Here is a 22,077-nt window from a genome sequence, read left to right on the forward strand (position 1 = left end):
AAATTATCTGCAAGTTCGAGATAAAACTTCCTACAATATCTAATAAATGTGTTAAATGCGCAATTGCATTTCGTGTTAGGAGGTAAACTACGTGAAAAGGGCAGAGGAATCATTTTTCTATTACATTTACATACGAATGTGAAGTAGACGGTATAAAGTTTCGGGGACCGCCCGCAGGTCCTCACTTTATTCAGTGTGGTTATATATCTCAAATATAATATACCTATTACTACATAATTGTTATTATTATTGTTAACCGTAATCTATACAAGATGTTATTTGATCATAATCGTTCGATTTTCAGTTCATTTAAACTCGATAATTTGTTGTAATAAACGCACACACTCAACATAGCCCCGCACTAGGGAGACCCTGTGTCGCGGGTGCCATGGACACACACATAGACAACCACAAATTACACCCAAGCTCACGGGAGAAATAATTGTAGGCCATACAACTATTTCTCCCGGCCCGGGAATCGAATCTGGGATCTCTGCGTGACAGTCCGGCATGGTAACCGTTCGGCCACGGAGGCAGTTAATATTAAGGTTATTGAATTTCGCGCTGTTTTACTATAATGATATTCAATAATTTTTTCTAAAATTACTCTACAAATTTTTCCGGATTCGAAAGGCAAAAAAGTCGTTAAAAACCAAAACTAAAGATCTGCAACAAGCATATTTAAAAATCGTAAGGTCTTCAGGTTCGTTCCATAGCTCAGTTGGGAGAGCGTCACTCACGGTATGCTGAAGGCGCTGGTTCGACTCCAGCCGGATCGAAGGAATTTGTCTTAGTGTTCGATCTTTGTATTAATAATTACGATATTTTGTGTTTTGATTTTAAGTTACAAAATTCCGAATGTTTCAATTTGCTCATATTTACTTACATTGGATGAATGTACATTTTGTCAATACAGGTTAGGTTGTGTCCACAAAAATGTACGTTTTATTCGTGTGAGGATCCTGTTTTGTCAACTATTTATACAAGTTATCCAATTAGCTGATAGTGTTATTAAAAAATGGCAGTTTGAATATTTCTTAGGACATTTTTGGGGTGACTTACAAAATTTAGACGTAGTTTTTTTGACATTTGAACTTCCATCGTTAAATTTATTACCAAATTTCTTTCGGTCAAAAAGTTTAAGTTCACCTGTTGTACTTTTTTAATAAAATATACGCATTTATAGATGAAAATAACTATATCACTAAACATTCTTAAACTTATACCTACTAAACAATTTAACACTGTACACTTATACATTGAATAATTACATCACTACATACACCACCAAACACAACTATAGCGGCAATGGATGATCACATGCACATTGCTTCGTACACAGTCCAACCCAGAACAAAAAACAAAAGAAAATATAAATAGCGCAGGATTATTATTTGTTTCACGGTTTCGCAAGCTATGATGAGATGATATGGCCAAAAGGCAATTTGCTTAGCAACTTACCTTTGACGATATTAGCGTCAATGTGGGCGAGGATTCCTGTGAAACAAACAATAAGTACCCTGCTTTAATCGCCCTTGACGTAAACAAATGACAGGAGTTGGATAGTGCACACGAAGCTAATGCAATACTGTTCGTAGAATTACATTTCATCGAGTATGTTATTGATCAATGCTTACATTTATACAATGCTTGATATATCGAAGTACATATTTACTTTATGCTACATGTCATCAAAACACTATATCAACCATCGAAGCATCATAGACTAAGTTTTTTCCAATATATTTCATCAAAATGCTTTTCTTGCTATTTATTTTATCACAACACGTTAATAATTACAATACATAGATTTATATCAAACAAAAGAGCTCAGTAAAATGGCTGCACTTGCCCTGATGTTATGTTACAACCTACCGTATTTATAAAGACCTAACACACACATTATTCCAGGCTGGAGATTACTATTCGCTGAAAATACAAAAGTCTAACGCTAAATCACTTTATCAATGCAAAAACAAGTAAGTGCATTAATTAACAAAATGGTATTTCGATGAAATGTGTTGGCGTAAAAAGTTTTCATCAAATATATAGGAATATTATGTGAAATGAACTATCGATATAATGTTTTTTAATTAATGAAACTTAAGTTAAACGGTCATCAAGTCGGCCATATGTAATTAGACGAAACGTACTTCGAAATTATGTAGTAAACCCGTTTAAAATGTTATCCATAATGAGAGGAATCAGCTATTTAATGACGTTACTGCGAAACTCTGTGATATTGCAATATAAAAAAACGATAGTATCATGTAGTAGAGTTTTTAATTGGTTAAATAATCGTATTAATAGTGATAATAATGGCGGTAGTGGTATGTTTATTGGGATAGTTAGAAGCTTTTTGTTAAGGAAAATTCTACTACTAAATGCATTTTGCTACAAAACTTTGTGCTAGTTTTCGTAAAAGTGGTTAGTCACATTTTCAGAAACGTATTGCCGAAATTGCAGAGACATGATTCAATTCAAGTGCAAGTGAATTGTTTCTAAGAAAAAAGTAAACTTGGTGTGGAGGAAAATCAGCGAACACGTCATCGCTCCCGGTTCCCAATTCCTGGAATATGAGATAAATGGAATACAACTTCTTTTTATTCACACTGCACTATATATCGAAACTATATTTCGTCGAAAATTAGAGTCTTACAGTAAAAACATATATGGTAATTGATGACCGTTGGATTTAAATTTGGCGTTGTGAATGGAAATTAGGATAATATTGTAACGGTTTAGAGTTAGAAGGTCATTGTAGAGCTACATCTTTCTTTGATTTATAGATCTTTCTATCTATTACTTGTCTTTGTGGTTAATAGGAATATAATCTTTGTGCCTTTATATAGTGCAAAACGTACAAGAGTTAATTGTATAGTTTATTTTAATCTATTTCAACATATCATCAATACGTGTATAGTCTGGTAATAAAACAAGTACCGCTTTTTTTTAGGAAACAAAAAGATGGAATAATCCAAGGATAATTATACCAGAAACGAGTCTTAAACGTTTATTGCTCGATACTCTAAACGTATCGAAGTAATTACTTCAAAAACAAAGGCAAAAAAACTAACGTCGGGAACAACAGACACCTCCGAATCGCATGCGCGAGACAGCGCACCAAAAAAAACGAAACAAAAAATTCAACTCTTCCTTTCTTAAATTATCCTGTCACGCTCACCTATAAAATGCAATTGGTTTTAAAAAGATTCAAACTCGAAATTGGAACTCGTTAGAATAACGTACCGAAACAAAAAGCTCACGAATGTTATGATGTTGGATAATGAGACTTATAAGCAAAGGAGTAGGATTGAGACTGTACGTAGGGGTTAAAGTGGTGGATTTATATTTGGTATCAGGTTGCGCACACAATAGACGCACGCGCGCGGTATACCTGCGGGTGTCGGGGTGGCAAGGGCGGGGGACAAGGTGACCTCGGTGAAGGGCATAGGCTGCCCTTGCGCACCCTACAGGCTGCAGGCTGCGCCACATTCGCATGCATTGTCCGACACGCCATTACCAAATGACCATTATGAACCATAGAGATGGGAAACATTTTGTTTACAACTCTAAATTACTCTATAAACGTAGGTAGTTATTTTATATAATTACTGTTATATGTAACCGACTTCAAAAAAGGAAGAGGTCCTGTACTGTATTTATTTTTGTATGTATGTTAAGCGAAAACCAAAAATTTACCGATTTGATGATTCTTTTTTGTTTGATAGAGGGTACCTCAATATTGATCTAATTTAAATTTTGTAGAATTCCACCTTAGAGGGTGGCAATCTAGGGCATAAATCCGGTTTCGCGCACTTTTCGGTAACCAATTTCAATAAAACTTGGCAAATAGATGTAATTCCACGAACTTTTGAGATCGATTTTTAGTTTTTTACTAAAAGTTGAAGTTACAATTATCATTTTCATATAACACTTTAGAAGTATACACAGTACGTTTCAAAATAGCAATTAATTAAATCCAGTTTCGTAAGACATCAACACAACACATTGCAAAGACCATACAGCATAGTATTGAGTCGATAACTCTATCGATGTCGATCTAATTCCACCGATATTCGAAGTCAGATTGCAACTATTGGTTAATTCACGATCGCCTGGCAACAGCCGATGGCGACAGGTGCATTTTTCGTTTACTATGAAATAACACTTTTGCAATTTACACGCATTTTTTAAAATAATAATAACGCACACAATCAACATAGCCTAGCACTAGGGAAACCCTGTGTCGCGGGTGCCATGGACACATACATAGACAATCACAAATTACACCCGAACTCACGAGAGAAATAAATGTAGGCCATACATATATTTCTCCCGACCAGGGAATCAAATCTGGGTCTCTGCGTGGCAGTGCGGCATGGTAACCGTTCGGCCACAGAGGCAGTTTATTAAGGCGTGATACCAGTAAGTGCGTGTCAACTTTATGTAAGTAAATTCCATTATTAAGTTGTTAGCTTAACTCTAAATGCACCGTGATAAAGAACAAAAAGGTGACATATTCTGTGTTGATTGATTATCACAACGTCGGGTCATAAATATTTAACAATACCAATAGATCCATAAAATATATATAAATCGGTCTTATCAGATCCGTAAATTGGTGTTTAACAAAAACGAGCAGGCCAAGTCGATTATATATCTACTGCTTAGAAGTACTAACGCACACGGAGTGCATATTGCCTGACATTCTAAATAAGAAAACGCAAACAAGTATTAAAAAACTATTACTTGGGTTGTAACAAAATGTAACAAAAAGCGATGCTTTCTCCCTTAAAACCCCGTAAAAGGTTTTGAAAAGAGTCATATTTTTGAATAAACAAATTTAAAAAAATTGTTTATGCAAACATTTGTCAAAAGTGCCTAGGTACCAAGCATTTTCAAATTCAAATTATAAAATTGACGAACAATTCATTGGTGTAAAAAAATTAATTAAAAAATCTTATTTTCAGTAATTGGCAAAAATGTTTATGGATAACTCATCAGGTACCCTTAGTAAAGCTACATGATCATACGTCAAAAGTGTTTTTATCACGCGAACTTTCGCGTGATAAAAACACTTAGAAGTAATACAAAGTAAATGAAACAAATTATATACAAGCATATGAAATTGTATAACTTACCTACTTAAGCATAAAAAAAACTTAATGACTAATTATTTTCGTACAAGCTATAAAACCTCTTAAAAATTTGTCATTTTGCAGATCGATACCTCCAATGAACACGACGCCTATTTAATTTTTGGACCTGTTCTGTTTTTAATTTGTTTTTTTTTTCTTTATTTTTAGTTTTAACATTTAAAAAAAAAAATTTTTTTCGCATTTTTTTGTTTCTTTTTTTCCACAAAATCTTAGAACATAATATTAGTAAATAAATATGGCTGTTTAGAAAAATAACAGAAATGACCAAAGAATATAACGTTAGCGTTCATTGGAGGTATCGAGATGTAGCCTTATTACAAAAGTTAAACTTAATAAACGGATATAAATTACTAAACAATGTGTCATTGCAGATAAATTAACTGTTTGCCGCAAACACGATAAAGGTTCATTTATTACGGGGTAAACCCGCATGTAGGCGGGCCGGTAAAGTCAATAATGAGTACGTAGCCTAGTCTAAACAATAATTTTTTAAACGGCAAATTTGAAGGCTGTAATATGTGTCCATTCACTTGTAAATATATTTATTGCGTACCTTTATTTTACATTAAAAAATCCAGTAAAGTCAGTTCATGTTCGAAATCTTTGGGCACTATTCTCCAACAATATTGCAACCCAATGTCTAAATAAATTGTTGTCTTTGTCTTTTCTTTATAAAATAATATTTTTTAGTTTTAAACATTTTAATAAATACATACATGTCTCTCGAAGTTGGTATAAACTTAATGGCAATTAACTGCCTCTGTGATCCGTGGCCGAACAGTTAACATGTTGGGCTGCCGCGCAGGTCCCGGATTCCATTCCCGGGCCGGGAGAAATATATGTATGGCCTACAATTATTTCTGTCGTGAATTTGGGTGTTCTTGCGGTTGTCTATGTGTGTGTCCATGGCACCCACGACCGAGTTCGGGAGACTGGAAGTCTAAGTGTAAGTTCCAGCCTCCTACAAATTTATATTAAGCGTTACTTTAGGAAATAAAGGGATAGCATCAGTCACGGTATGGCAAGGTCGCTGGTTGGAGTATAGCCGGAACGAAAGATTTTTTGTTTTCGATCTTTGTATTAACAATTATAACAAACTAGTGCAGTAATTTCACAAAAATAATTAAATGTCACGGTAGTATATTAAAGTCTACTAAATTCAATAAACTTAATATTGTGAACAAAAGTTGTGAACTGAAATAAATTTATTTATTATTATTATCACTAAAAACCTCAAACTATCTTCATCTTCGTTTTAACCCATACGAAGTTAGATACAATTTTTAATATAGAATTCAGAGATATTGTACATCTTTACGTGTACCAACCACCATACGAGTAAATGAGTAATGTGACTAACAAATCAATGACGTGGTTGTATCAGGTTCATGATTCATATAAAATCTCTGCGAGTTGCTTTCTCGACACGTCATTGTGGATATTTTAATATATCGACTATGAAGTAACAAGACGTATTACAAACATATACTTCAAACTTGGGAGTTCCAGGTTTTATTGTCAATTCAAGAATTGTAACATTCAGTTTATTGAATATCACGTTTTACTATCAACTACTTAATTATTTGTGTGAAATGACTACACTAGATTGTTATAATTATGAATATAAAGAACGAACACAAAGAAAAATTCCTTAAATCCGGCAGGACTCGTGGCTGACGCTCTCCCAACTGATTTACGTAAGCAACCAGCAGTCCTTATAAATTTCTGTATGTGCTTGTCGCAGATCTTAGTTTTTTGGTATTTAATGATTTTTTGACGTAGCGCCATCTTTGAGAAATCGATGAAATTCAAGAATTGATAAGGCCACCTTACCTATTTCTACCGGTTTGGAACGGTAAGGGTGCTAGTGAAATTACAGGTACATGGGACTTGTCATGTCTCAGGGAGACGGGCTCAGTGGCAGTGCCCCTAAAGTCTTTGCGATTTAACTGCAACTGTTATGGATAGCCGTGTCGCTTACCACCAGGCGAACAACTTGTTCGTCCCGTCATTTGGTATTATAGAAAAAAACCTATTGCTGGGTACAGACCTCCATCTGACCCGTTATAGTCGTCAGCATAAAGCGAATAACGATAAAACACAATGGTAATTTGAAACACAATGGTAAGTTAAAAGCTACAACCAAATCTGTAGATGTACATATATACAAGTTATTGTCATTTAATCGATCGTCTATCTAAGAGTAATGTTAAGGAAATATAGTAAAAGTGAAAATGTAATTTTCCTTACTTACCGTACAAATTGATAAAACCAAATGTTAACAAAAATTAAGGAAAAATAATAAGCGCTTTTTTAAATCTTGTAGAAATAAAAGTTGTTGTAACCGTCAGTAGAATACGTTTCCTTGGTAATTTTAATATTATTGTCACCTATTCATTTTAATTTTGACATTTTGAATCACCATATATTTAAGAACACAGTGTTTCGGAGAAATTACAGGCACATGGGACTTGTCAACTAAAGTCTCACGGTGACATGCGCAGTGGAAGTGCTTATAAATTGTGAGTGGCATTGCAACGGTCATAAACAGGCGTGTCGCTTATCACCAGGCGCACTTGTTCGTTACGTCGCTTGATATCAGAAAAAATAATACTTGCTACTGATTTGTGGATTGAATGTGTTGTGTGTAGTACATAGATAATAATGCAATTATAAAGTGTTGGAATGGAGACGAATGAAGTGCTGGCCATAAAAACCTGGACCGGTGACGATTGTAGACGGATGAACTTTTGAAAGTAGAGCAGGTCTTGTTGTTAGAAGAGACCTACACTCATTACTAGGTGTTTATAGTTTGAAAGAGAATGTGTAAGATAATAACTTACATGACATCAAACCCATCTGCGTCAATACGCAATTTGCTAACCGCTCACGCGATACATGCAGCCGTAGACGCATACCACACCTAGAGGTGCCGGTGATGATTTTATACTGATCGGATATCGAAGTTATAACAGGTAAAAGAACTAATATTAATTGCTATTTCGGTAACTACTCTAGCAAACCATAAAGTTTTTAATGCCTGGGTCTATCATTTAAAAAAAATAAACAACTTCAAAAATACGTCACGACAATCGTGTGTGTTATAGTTTGCGCTGGTGATTTCGGCGTTTATTTATTGAAAACATACCGTAAGTAGCGTTTTTTAAGTTTACCCTGAATATAAATGTTTATAAACTATACTTTAAGGAGTAATTTCATGGTAAACGTTAGAACCACTCAAACGGAATATTATCATATTTATCCGAGTACACCAAACATTTCATTAGTGCTTTTTAAGTGCAGGATTTGCGGTGTATTACAACATTTTATTTGAGATGTTTTTGTTGGTAGTACGGAGGGTATTTATTTAGCAATGCAGAATAATAATTTTTATTTATAAAAACTTGTATTTAAACTGAATGCTTTTCTAGTTTGCGAAACCAAATAGCCGCCATTTTGCGGTAGGAGAAGCGCATCGCGTGAGCGGAGGAAAATCACTCCGGGAAATCCTCATACACATGATTAGACGCAATCCTGCTTTGGAGGAATACCATTCAGATTATAACGTCACTGATTAATTTGCAAACTCCAATAACTATAATATACTTTACTGCGTCATGTAAACCATTAGCCTTTCCTTAATATTTCCTTTAAGATATTTCAAATGATTTTAATTTTTAACACATTTGCCTTACCTATTTCTGCCGCTAAGCATTACTGCGTTTTGGTTTTGAAGAGTAAGGGGTGCAATTGCAGGCACATAGGACTGTCAAGTTATGTCTCAGGGTGGCAGACGCAGTGGCAGTGCATCGATTTTAGATTTATTTATTATCTTGTAAACTTTACATTATTATATACAATATAGTGTATTACAAGAATCGTTACAAATAGTAATAAATGTTACATTTCAAAAAATTACAAATATCCAGTACAAGTTTTGTACTACGTAATTTTAACATAGTCAATGTAGTTATGTGAAATAATGTAGGAACATATTAAATAATATAATAATAATTATGTCAATATAATGATTGTATGCATAAAGTTTATGTAATTTATTCATTTCTGTAAAATAATATACCTAATAATCTATAAATTACAACATATATTACAAGACCACGTCCCTATATTCTTCAGTGGAATAATTTCAGTCGACGATCAAATGTTTCATCATTAGGCTCATTTTTTAAGTCCACGGGTAGGTGCTCATAATAAGCATTCAATAATATAATAATAAGCAATCTCAGATCTTTGTGATTTAAAGCTCTGAGTGGCACTGCAACTGTTAAGGACAGTCGTGTCGCTTACCACCAGGCGCACTTCTTGTTCATCCCGTCACTCGGTGTCCAAAAAAATATACTATCGGTATCTTACAAAATCGTGCAAAATTTATTGGGTTCAAGGAGTAGTAACTTAATTTACTTTCATTTTTATTGATTTTAATTTGTGTCGGAACAGTGTAAAATGTAATATTTTTTTAAACAAACTTATCTCCAGTAAATTTGCAAGTTTACCTGGTACAGTCAAACTATTTAGCGTGAAGAATAGAGGCGCGGGCCGTGAGGGGCAGGGAGATAGGGTGGCGCGGAAACGACTGTGACCTAGTTGGGCCGGGCTTCCGGCGCTTCAAACGGCGCTGAAAAACTGAAAATTGCTGATAAATGACGCTCAACTTCAAGATCGCTACGAGCAAAAATTGTCTTATGAAGCGACTCGTATCAGTGGAAATAAGTTATAATATCTTGCGACAGCGATTTTAATAAAAACTCATTTCATCGCTTCTTCGATACAGAATGGTGGCGAGAGAGGACAAAAAAAGGAAAGATGGGTTTGGAACACTTTCCTAATGACGTAGACGTGTGAAAGAATAGAGGAACAGGGCTTTTGCGAAACAGAGAAACAATGCACCCTGAATATAAAAAATATAGAATAATTATTTTCTTACAGAAATACAATTATGTTTTCTGTCTGTCATTACATTGTACAGTCAATAGCATAAAGCTTTACACTTTTGTTCGAATTTTGCCTCCATAGCAAAGGAACAAGATCCATCAATGCGTTGTTTGATGCGCTGGCTTCTGTAACAATCAACGATCTACTTGATGCTCGAGTAGTGTATATTAAATAAATAAACTAAATAAAAAGACTTTTATTTACTCATACAACACAAGGATCATAATATAAGCGAACTATTAAAACAAACAACAGTAATGTGGGCAAAAAGGATAAAGTTTCAGCATTGCTGATTTGTAGGCTTCATCTAATAGCTATTAGTTTGCTGCATCAGACCGGTAAACGGAGTGCATACTAAACACCAAATAATTATACAGAGGCTGTCTCTGTTACACTATATATAAAACGATACAAAGGTAAAGGTAAGCACTTAGTGATTTAAGAGTCTATAATACCTCAGCTCGAATTTAAAATTTTTTCCCTACTAATACGGTTCATTTTACTTGGGTCAAGCGTCAGGGACACTATCTTTATTTCAGAAAAAAATTTTTTACAAACGAAATAAAAAAATACGTGTTCTATTTCGTTATTTTGATATAAAAAAATCATTGGTATATGTAAAGTACCTACTGAATATATAGGTTTTCTTGTAAAATTTCGAGGTAAGTCTTTTCGGTTTTCTTGTAAAAAATAGTATTTTTTTTCTATCGTGTTAATTTTTACGAATCGTGTTTTTCACACCATATAGTAATCAGTGTGTATCCTCAATTTTACTATATACTTTTCTAACGTGATTGATTCAACAGTTTCATTGTTACGCGGAATTAACCAAAGCAATTTGAGGTAGTATAGACTTTCAACATGTAAAGTAGTTTAATCCCACAACAATTCGAAGGTTAACTTATTTGAAAACTGAAGCAATAACATGTCTGATGCGGAAAAGAGGGGCTGACCCAGTTATAGCGCGGCTTCCGTCGCGCCTATCAGCGTGGTCATGCGCCTACGTTGAAAAACATCCCTGTTTGCATTAGCAGTGAGCTTTCATGCCTTCTTGATACAATATCGGTTTGGTCGAAATAATTTATAAAAGAATAAAAAAGTAAAAATATACTTAATAAGATTTTTTTTGTAACACTTACTTTAGAAGTATTTTAAGTAAGTGTTAGAAAAAAAGACGTTTCTTTTGTATGATAGGATTTTACGATAAGTGATGGGACATACAACTCGTGCGCCTGATGGTAAGCGACACGCCTGTCCATAACAATTGCAGTGCCACTCAGAGCTTTAAATCGTAAAGATCTGAGAGGCCACTGCGCCCAACACACAACCCTGAGAGATAATTAGAAAATCCCATCACAAATAAACTTTGACATATTAAAAAGTAAAAAATGTATTTATTCAAACAAACAAAGCAATTCAAAGATGATAAGGCAGGTGCGCAGGCGCAGTTGTTAAAATATAAATCGGTTTTTGCGCTGCGCTTGATTACACGCCGGCCGTACTTTGTTGTAACGTTTGGGAACTAAGGTCGGATTTAATTATAGGCACCGTCGTAAGTGTGTTACTATGTTAGCTTTTATATTACTTTGATGGTTAAGGTGCATTTATGTTAATTAAATGTTGAATAAAGACGTTTGGAAGTGGTGGCAGAAGGAAGCAAGACAAATAAAATTGTGGTTTTGTTCAATGTTATTAGCAGATTTATACATTTGAAAACTCGTCTAATAGACAAGTTTTTTTTAGTCAGTAAAGCTATCAATATTCCGAAAAATTACTCAATAACATTTAAGTGTCTAAGTTATTACTTACTCACAACGAAACCAGAAGGATAGTGATAATGTATTGAAAGAACTTTATATATAATATTTTACTATTTTTTTACAATAAGTAAGTGCGCTGTTGATCTCCATCTCACCTGATGAAAGTGACGATGAGGTCAACGATGCAGCATACACACCTAAATAATGCCAATTCACTCATGCCTTAAAAAGGTCCAAGTTTTAGTGTTCGGGGATAAGTCCGCAGGTGGGGAATTCCACTCTCTAGCCGCTCGCCATATAAATGTGGAAGCGAAACGTTTCGTGCGAATCCCGGAAATATCCACAACATAGGGGTTCCAGCCCACGTTTGGTCCCCTGATGATGGAAAGTGATATATCCTATAGAATACCGATAAGCAGGCAACTTTACAGCGGTGTTCAAGGCTCTGCAGCTTCGCCTCTACTAATGACGGGTCACCATAAGCCTCTTGCCACGCTTGTCGATTGAATTCAAGGTGGCCAGTTCAACAGTCGTTGTGTATCATCTGCAGAGTCAAAAGTTTGACACTTAAGATTTAAATTCAAATCTACGACTTTTGCGATAACAATGATGATCTAAAGTCCAAAGGGTCCAAAGGGCTTGATGAGCTCTGAGTTGTACTTACTTATAAGAAGATTATTACTATTAAAAGAAAACGATATTTATTTTCTCTTTCATAAGAGATGTATTGCAATAAGTAATCCAATCATTGAGCACCATTACGAATAGAGATGACGCCATGATGTGCTAAGGCTATTAAAGATCCTGCTTTGTGACAGAAGTCAGGCTGAATAAGGTATTGTAAAACTTACAGAACATAATAGATTTAACAAGTCACAATAAGGGTGGAACCATTTCGCCCCATTCCCTAATTTTATATACAAATAATGTATAAGCATAGTATTATCGAGTTCAAGAATCACCTATAAATCTAAGTACTTAACATCGTAACCCGAACCGACACAGTCATCAGCATAATGCGAAAAACGATCGAACACAACGGTAAGTTAAAAGCTATAAACAACCAAATTATTCATTCCGAACTATCAATCGAAATAGGCTGTTTATACTGAAAATAAACATAATTCGTTGCCAGCTATCATTACAGGCACACAACAACAACCTTTAAGGGGTTACCCCACCCCTCACCGCGTCGCCTCACCTCCCCCTGCCCGAAAATCGTAAAACTTACCCTATTAATGGTTTACAGCCAACTAAAGTTTAAATGTGAACGTAAAAAACATTTTCGCTAATAAAAACGCTGTAAGACGCTGTTATGAACAGTTCGTTTATGTCGAGTTCGGATCGAGTTTACTACAGTTTCATGTGATGGTAGCTGTGTTCGGAATGCCTAAAATTGTTTTATTAGCTTTGTGAGTTTTTATAACTTCTTTTTTTATTAAACTTGTAATTATAAAACCTGTCGTTATTAAACCTTGTAGTCCTGAGTTATGGGTGAAACTTGAACCTCGTTTTTAAAATTTTGTCAATACTAAAAGCAATATCGTCTTCTATTTAAGAAGCTTTTCTCCTCGTAACTCTTTTAAAGTTTCTCTTGTATGCTTTTCCTGGACGTTCTTATACAGCGTCACATAACATACCCCCGTTTTATTTTGGTGTAGGTATGTAACCATCCTTGTTTATACCCCTTACTTATAGCCCCTTATTTGCTTTTATTCGACCTTTCCTTCTATAATGATTTTAATAAAAAAGTGGCATAACACGTTTCAACACGACAATAATACGAGAAATAATAAAACAAAAGCCTTACTAATCCAATGACTCATATACGTACGTATATGACTCATGGAGTACATATTATGAAATATAATTTTAAGTAACTGCCTGATTACTAAGTACTACTTGCTTAAACGATAATGGAAATATTATTATGAAATGGAATAGACCCCCAAGACTCTTCAAACACAAGGGACCTTCCCAACCCTCATGGGACCTGCGTCACATACAACACAAAATCTCGTTATCCTTCAGACGCAGGGCTTATAGGATGATGAGCTTTACTAAATCTAAAATACTCACGACAGACGACCAAGAAATAAGAAACATCATTTAGAAATATTAGTATCCTTTTTTAAGCATTTTGTTACCATATCCATACTCGTTATTTTCACCTTTCCATAGCCGGATATTGCGAATTGAAGCGAGTGGATCAGTTTAAGTATTCAGGGCATTTAGTAACATCTGACCTTAACGACAAAGCCGATATTGAACGAGAGCGCAGAGCACTGTCTGTGAGAGCCAATATGTTGGCCCGCAGGTTTGCATACTGTTCTACTAAAGCAAAAATTACTCTGCTTATTTTACGACGCTATACATAAGCAGACTCTGGGTTAGTAATGATGTGATTAGTAACGAAGCGTAAACGATGCACATCAATGGCGCGCAGGATTCGGGTCAGCCCCAACAGCATCCTGAGCATGACCGCGAACCAGCTCGACTGTCCATACATAATTCACGTACTTAAAAATAAGTAGTGGTGTCTTATTGTGCTTTGTATTTGTTGTTTTGTGTACATGTATTAACATTAGATTTAAGTGATTTTGTAACTAACACCTTGGGTCCATGTTACCTAAATAAAGAATTTTATTATTATTATTACAATAATTTATTATTCATAATCCTGTTTAAAAGCCAGACTCTTGTCGGTATAGCCTCCTTTACTCACAATCCATAAGCAACTCCTTGACCCCTTTATAGCTGCTGACGTTCTTCTTTATCTGTTTACTGTTTTCGTTTTCCTCTCTTTCTTTTTCCTTCTATCTTACCTTCAATTATAATTCGTGACTACCTAACAGATGTTTAAATATTTTCCCTATTCTGTTTTCTTTTGTCCTTAAAATATTTCCTTCTTCCTTAACCTTTTTTATATTTATTATTAATAAAAACAAAAGCTATTTCTTGTTGGAAACAAACTACATTCGCATTAGAAATAAAATCTAATAAGAAAAAGTAAGTTGAGTCTGTGCATCAGGTGGTGTTGCCAAAAATATCCTTCCATATTCGGGAACAGCGGGCGCTCGCGCGGCGTATGCGCATAACGGCCTACCGCGTGCCACAGGGCTGCTACCTAACGAAAGTCTTAAAAAGTATTAAAATCTATGTACTTTTTTTTATATCTCTATCCGTTTTGGAGTTCCACAAGGATTACGTACTTCACACCATAACTGCGATGTAGACTGATAAACACAACAAGTGTACTCACTGGAAGGACCACCTTTTTGACCTCTCTGTCTGTCGCACTTCTTCCAATTGTGCCGAAGGGGCCCGGCCTTTTTCACGTTAGTTCCATGATATGTATAAGTTTCTAGAACAACAGCTTTTTTAAAACACCTTAACTAATTCACCAGGAGCGTGATTAAAAAACTGAGGCGTATTTGTATGGGTGTCCTGGGAAGTGCTACAGAATAAATTCCGTTGCTCTGGTACTCATAGCACAGGGAATACCTTAGTTTGATACCAGGTTGGTCTAGCAAAAAATAAAATTGGCTCTCAAAACCGATGAATCGTTACCGGTCCAATATTGTCACCTGACAATTTTAACCAATTGAAAGTATTTTTCTCAATAAAATTTAGTACATTCTAATAGGCAGGTGTACCTTGGACATACTTTCACGATTTGCAATGGTTAAAAAGGCTTTCAACAACAAAAAACATCTATTAAAAGCAAACATTTCAAAAAAGGCTAGGAAACGGTTGATAAAAGTGTATATTTGGAGTATTACATTGTATGGTAGTGAGACATTCACAATGACACAGAGAGACAGAGAACGATCGGAGGCATTTGAGATGTGGTGCTGGAGAAGAATGGAGGGTATCATTTGGACGGAAAGAAAGACCTATGAGGAGGTGTTAAGAATAGTGAATGAAAGGAGAAGCTTATTAAAGACAATAGAGAACTGAAGGGGTAAATTTGGTCGTCTGATGCGTCACGACAGTTTTCTTAAAAATATAATAGAAGGGAAGATCGAAGAAAGACAGGCAGAGGAAGATCAAGACGAAGTTATTTAGATCAGATAAAGGAAAAACTTAATGTCGTGTTGTATCAGGAAATCAAGGCTAAAGCGCTAAACAGAGATGATTGGCGATTACTCCACCGACAAGAGCCTAGCTCTTAAATAAGAAGAAGAATAGACTATGCTATAATTTAATAAATAATTACATGTTTCTGGGCCATTTTCTTGAATGCAAGTGACATCCGTGAAAAAGAACAAAATATAAGAAATGTGTGAATTTAGTATTCGTACAGGAATAAGAGACATTTATGCAGAATCATTTTATCGGTGTCTAATTCCCTACTCCTAGCTCTTCCTTCGCAAGGATCGCACCACCAACACCAGTATTAAATATGTTAATTTATTTTCATTTGTGTTTCTCCCATCCATTGTATTGGAAGGCTGTATCCCGCAGCCCTGAATACAAATCCAGTCAAGGCCGCCTGGTTTCAATGTGACCCATTGCGCTACTTACAGCCCCCACCCCGCTACTTCACCACCCCGCGCGCCGACGCTGTCCCGAAACAACCTGCGCCCGCGTTGGATAAGCGGGAGGCTTTGTTTTTGTGCATATTGTTATGTAAGATTATAAAATGCTTATATGACAATGTTCAACACAAGTAAATGTATATTCAATCAAAAATGGCTATTGTATTGTAATTTTACCTAGAAGTATGTAATGTTTTCTGTATAGGATAATTTGTAACTTAAAATTAGTAAAATAGATATAAAATAACACTACATACAGACACGGAATAATTAAACTAAACGAAAATACTATTTCAGGAAAAATAACCAAGAACATAAAATAAATCACAAATACGATAATAATAAGAGATAATATATTGATTCATTTATATCATACGTCACGAAACAACAAAGACCCAAAGCGTCTCAGTTCAGCGCAAGCGCAAGAAATAAGTCACGCAGCAATCCCATATAATCCCCATTAGTACACTTCGCAAACTCATATCGCCTTTTCACTCGCACGTGGACAAAAAACTACTACCTAACACGAGACGCGCAATCCTGCGCATTCCAATACAATATACCCCAACAAATTGTGAACGACCCCTAATTATATAAACAACTCAGCTCAAACGATCTTTGTAAATCCGCCGTATTTTAACGATGCAACTTCAAACAGATTTAAGAATTCAAAATAAGAACCAGTTGGACAGAGCCAATGGTAATGGAGTAATTTTTTTAAACGGAAAGTGCGAAAGGTCTGGCTGTTCGGCCAGTATTAATTTGTTGTAATAAAGCTAAGTCGATATGAATTTGAGACGTGTGTGACAGATGAAGCTGAATGCTTTTGTGATCATTATCTAATTTGACAATAAAAAAGCTTAGAGTATACTTTGTAGACGATATTTATAGAAAAGTAAAGAGCTTCAAAATGGCCACCGTAAAGGATACACCGGTATTTCCCGCGAAAAATTGTCTGATAATTAAACTATTGAAGAAAAATTTGCTTTAAGTTAGAGCTGGTGTAGCTAATTAGACGCCTTAGTCCGTTCCGTACAAGTATATAATCGTAATGAGGGCTCAATATGCAGAGAAAATTACTAAGAAATACTTTGTAAGATTTGGACTGTATAAAATTGTAATACCATACAAAACACGTAATAATGCACTTAAGTGTCACCAGCAAAACTTGATTTCAACTCCAAGTAGATTTTCTTGGAATAAACTAGTTAAAACTAGTTAAGCAAACTTGTGCTATAATAAAACAAATTAGTTTTAGCAGTATCAGTTTGTCCTGACATCTTTAGGTCAAACTTAAGCTGACAAGAAATTATATGGGCGAACAAAACTTGTAAATTTGAACCGTAGATTTCTGGCCAAATGTATGGATATCTACATTTAAAAACAATCTATAAAAAGTTTATTTGTTGAAAGTGGCTTGGTTTTTATCTGCCGTGTAGTTTCGCCTTGTCAGTTCTAGTTTGGCCTGGAAAGTATTGCCGTGGCAGCCTAATAGTTTGACCTACCGCCTCTTAAGCAGAGGCCGTGGATTCGAATCCGGGCCTCTGACCGGGACCTCTGAGTTTCTCGGAACTTATGTGCGAATTTTTTTTATGAAATTTATCATGAGCTTTTCGGTGAAGGATCATCGTGATGAAACCTGCACGTTGAAGAAGGTTCACAACCCTCGGAAAACTCAAATTCCCAACGTGAAACGTGAAATTCCCAACCCGCATTGTGCCAGCGTGAAGGACTACGGCCTAAACCCTCGCCTGAGTTAATGATGATGATGCAACTAGTTGTTTCTAATAACTAGTTTGACCTGGTGTTACAGGTAAGTCTACTTAAAGCTATCGTACTTAGTTTGCTTGGAGTATAATAGATGTTATGTACGATTTAAATGAAATCTATATACTTACGTAATACAACACTTCCAAAACAAAATACTGGAGATATAATACTATATACAATGGAATAACAGCGCTAAATTCCCAATGCATTAAAATGCACTAAATATAATTACAATGTTTAGGCCTAAGCAAATAGCATCTTTCACAAGAGTATAAGAAACGTATTTTTCTAAATACGCTACGGTTATGTAGAATATACAGGGTGTTTTATTTTAACGGGGAACATATGGGAAATCTGAAACTATACGAGATACAGGGAACCTATCTTAAGAACCATTCAGTATTTTTTTGTGAAAACAATTTTGGCATAAAATTTAATAAAGTTGATTAATTTTTTGAGTGCTGATCGACTTAGTATAATTTAGGGATCATTTCATTGTATTGGAAGGAAAAATGTTTTATGGACAACTCACGCTTCACCAAAAATTTACTTTGCCAAAATTGTTTTCACAAAAAAGACATTAATGTACATTGGGCGTTGACATGATCATAGGAATAACATAGTCTGGATCAAAATCATTTCAGATATTATTAGATATGTTCATGTTGATGTAAGTACACGGGACCTTAGGAGGTTAACTTTTATATTAGAAAATTATGTTAAATTGAAATTGCTTAGTAGTCTTGTAAAACGACTAGCTTGTAATTAGTTACAAGGTTTTGTTTTTAACAACAAGGCTTTATAACAAATAAAAACAAAAATGCCTATGTGGATTAGGTACATATATTGGTAAATCATGCTTAATTAACAATGCAGCTTCGGCCATAGACCACGACGCCTAGCCATAAAACAAATCACTATCTCTAAAAGTATATATACCAAAATGAAACACGCGATACTTTCTTTGAGCATTACAAACAAGATATAGCGCGACCGTTACCGGATTAAAATTTAGAAATAATACGTTTGCGCGGGCGCATCCATTGCTATAATTTATTTGGCTCCGCTAATGGCCAAATGGGAATTAACATAAAATGACGATAATATTCCACAATTGCTTTGCGCAGACGCAATCAACTGATCTTAGAATGGAAATAGAGAAGATAAAAGTTGGTTGTTTTGTGCTAGATTGATTGTTTGGTGACTGTACTTTTTATTTTGTGTTTGCTTGTGGCAATTGTTACAAAAACTGCTACGTAGTACGTTGATATTATGATATTCTAATTTTATCACGACTGACTGAGTGATGAAAAACTTTCATAGATTTCTCACAGATGGCGCTATGGCAAAAAGTCTTTAAAAACCAAAAACAAAGATCTGCAACAAGAACATTGAAAAATTCGCAGAGTCTGCTGGTCCATTCCGTGGCTCAGTTGGTAGAGCGTCAGAAACGGTATGCTGAAGGCGCTGGTTTGAATCCATCCGGATTGAAGAAATTTCTCTTGGTGGTCGATCTTTGTATTATTAATTATAACTTTATTATTTTATTACTTTTTTATACCAGGGCTGGTAGCTGTAAAGGTATGTAACTGGGTGACGATATAATTTTATAAATTTCTCATAGATGGCGGTACGTCTAAAAAGTCGTTGAAAAACCAAATACAAAAGATCCGACAAACAAGTACATAGAAAAATCCGTGAGGTCCGCCGGTTCGTTCCGTGGCTTAGTTGGCATAGCGTCTGGCACGGTTTGCTAGAAGACGTCGGTTCGGGACAGGCCCCGATGTGTCGCAGCGGCAGTACGGGTTCAGGGCTGAACTCTCCACCTTGGACGCCCTGGAGTCGCTGCGACACATCGTGGAGGAGGCTAACGGCGAGAGGAAGGGCGTAGTGGCTGTGTCTCTGGACATAGCAACTAAAACTAATCAATAAAAAAAAATAGTAAAACTATCGACAACAACTACATAACTATATAAAATTTTATGAAAACTGGCAACCCTACAAATGTCATTTTACTCCGTCTTGAAAAAAACGATTTTATAAACACATATACCGAAATATAACAGACTTAAAAACCCATAAATAATCCACAAGTAGGTATAATGTTGCAAAGTAGTTACTTCTAACATAAACTACAACATATAAACAAATGTCGACGACCGACAAGGTGTATATCGTGTCGTCGTCGTATCGTAGGCGGCATCTAAATCATTCTGATGTATCAGATGATAATGTTTGAAGGTAAATTTAGCGAGAGGCGACATATGTCTTTGTTGTGCATTTGAGATTACTATAAGATTTATAGAAATAACGTACAGATTTGTTTTTTTTTTTTCATATTAAGAATACGACCCAAAAATATTCTTAACCTTTATTCCAGTTTTATTTTAATGTTAAAAAAGAATATTTAAATATTAATATTCAAATACAAATTTTGGAAATAAAATTAAGTAATGCAGTCGCGACAGGTACGCAGCTTCGTCGGTATGGCCGGACGCAGCAGAACATTCAGTCCTGTCGGTGCTGTGCCACACAGGTTACGAGCAATGGTAGTACCCTTCAGATCTTTGTGATATAAAGCTCTGATTGGTACTGCAACTGTTCTGGACAGACATGTCGCCTAACACCAGGCGCACGGCTTGTTTGTCCCGTCATAAGGTATTGTAAAAAATGTCAACTGAGTCTTTTTTTCTTTACATTTTTTCATAGGGCTTCACATAGTAATGACCTTTGTTTGACCTCAATAATCCGACGTCACAGATCGAAATTCAAAATTTGAACTTCATGAGGACCTGTAGAATTATATCTAGTTTCAAATTCCTTACACATTGGTTGATAAATGTTAATTTCGTTCGTAGATTATGCAACTTCTCTTTAGCTGCGTTTCAATTAATAAAAAAAATGCAAACATTGAACAAAACGCAAAACATAAAATTTGTAATCTAACAATTAGACACTAAGTGTGATATTAATAAAAACCCAACCGCGCAAAACATGCTAATTCCGAACACTACAACAATTACCAAAAAAAACATGCAAACACGTTATTAATATGACAAATTGACGAACATTCATATACATAATATGTATACATATTACATGTTTACGAGAAATTAAATATCAAGCAGCGAGGTGTAGACGTTTAATATAACCAATCAGGGCTAATGGCACGTATTGCTGAACAGACGAATTAATTAAAACAAAATTGAATATAGTATAACTATATGTTTACACCCAAAACTTTTTAAGCCTACTCTACATTAAAGTAACGTACATTAAATGTTAATTAGGACACTTAAATGAAAAACTTATTTCCTGTGAAGATAACACTATACTTGGCGAAAGTTAGTATTTGCGCAAGCGCTGAAACACATCGCACTGTCAATACAAAAGTGTTACAACTTAAAATTTTTTTTTTTCGGAATAGATAAAAAACTAATTACACATTTCTAAAAAAATATTAAAATTGATGTATAGGTTAAAGTTTATTTATTACAGACATCGAAACAATTTTCCACTTGCCAAATATATTTAAAAATAAAAGGAAATTTCATAATTTCGAGTAAGTAATTTTTTCCCCAAAAATTCTACCGACGGTTTTATTAACGTGTAGAGAATTAAATTTTACGCTCAGAAATAGTATAATCATGAATTTCACATATTTTGAGTTACAACACTATTGTAATAACAGTGCGATATGTCATTCATTACTGCACACTAAGTATGAAATTTATAAAGCGGATTTTAATTAACCCACTTCAAAAGAGGAAGGAGGTTTTCAATTCGGCGGTATTTTTGTTTTAATTATGTTACTCGATTACTTCGGCATTTGTAAACCGATTTTTATGACTTTTGATGATTCTTTTTGTCGGAATGAGGATACCTCAGTAT

General features: G+C 35.0%; 1 protein-coding gene across 17 annotated transcripts in view; it reads right to left on the reverse strand.

Annotated features, from left to right (window-relative positions):
- The window catches only part of LOC113226209 (voltage-dependent L-type calcium channel subunit beta-2), a 240,524-nt gene that overhangs the window by 91,820 nt on the left and 126,627 nt on the right, over nt 1-22,077 (reverse strand). For 15 of the 17 annotated variants that reach the window (XR_003310076.1, XR_003310074.1, XR_003310077.1 and 12 more), the window contains exon 3: nt 1,462-1,497. The exons of the other annotated variants lie outside the window; for them this stretch is intronic. Coding sequence is in view for 11 of the 15 variants with exons in the window: in XM_026458759.1 (XP_026314544.1) it covers nt 1,462-1,497 (36 nt within the window). In the remaining 4 variants the exon portion in view is untranslated. The remainder of the gene's footprint in view (nt 1-1,461; nt 1,498-22,077) is intronic. 17 annotated transcript variants of the gene reach the window in all.

The sequence above is a fragment of the Hyposmocoma kahamanoa genome, unplaced genomic scaffold (assembly GCF_003589595.1).
Source record: "Hyposmocoma kahamanoa isolate Upper Pololo Valley unplaced genomic scaffold, ASM358959v1 182, whole genome shotgun sequence".
In the NCBI taxonomy this organism is placed as follows: Eukaryota; Metazoa; Arthropoda; class Insecta; order Lepidoptera; family Cosmopterigidae; genus Hyposmocoma; species Hyposmocoma kahamanoa.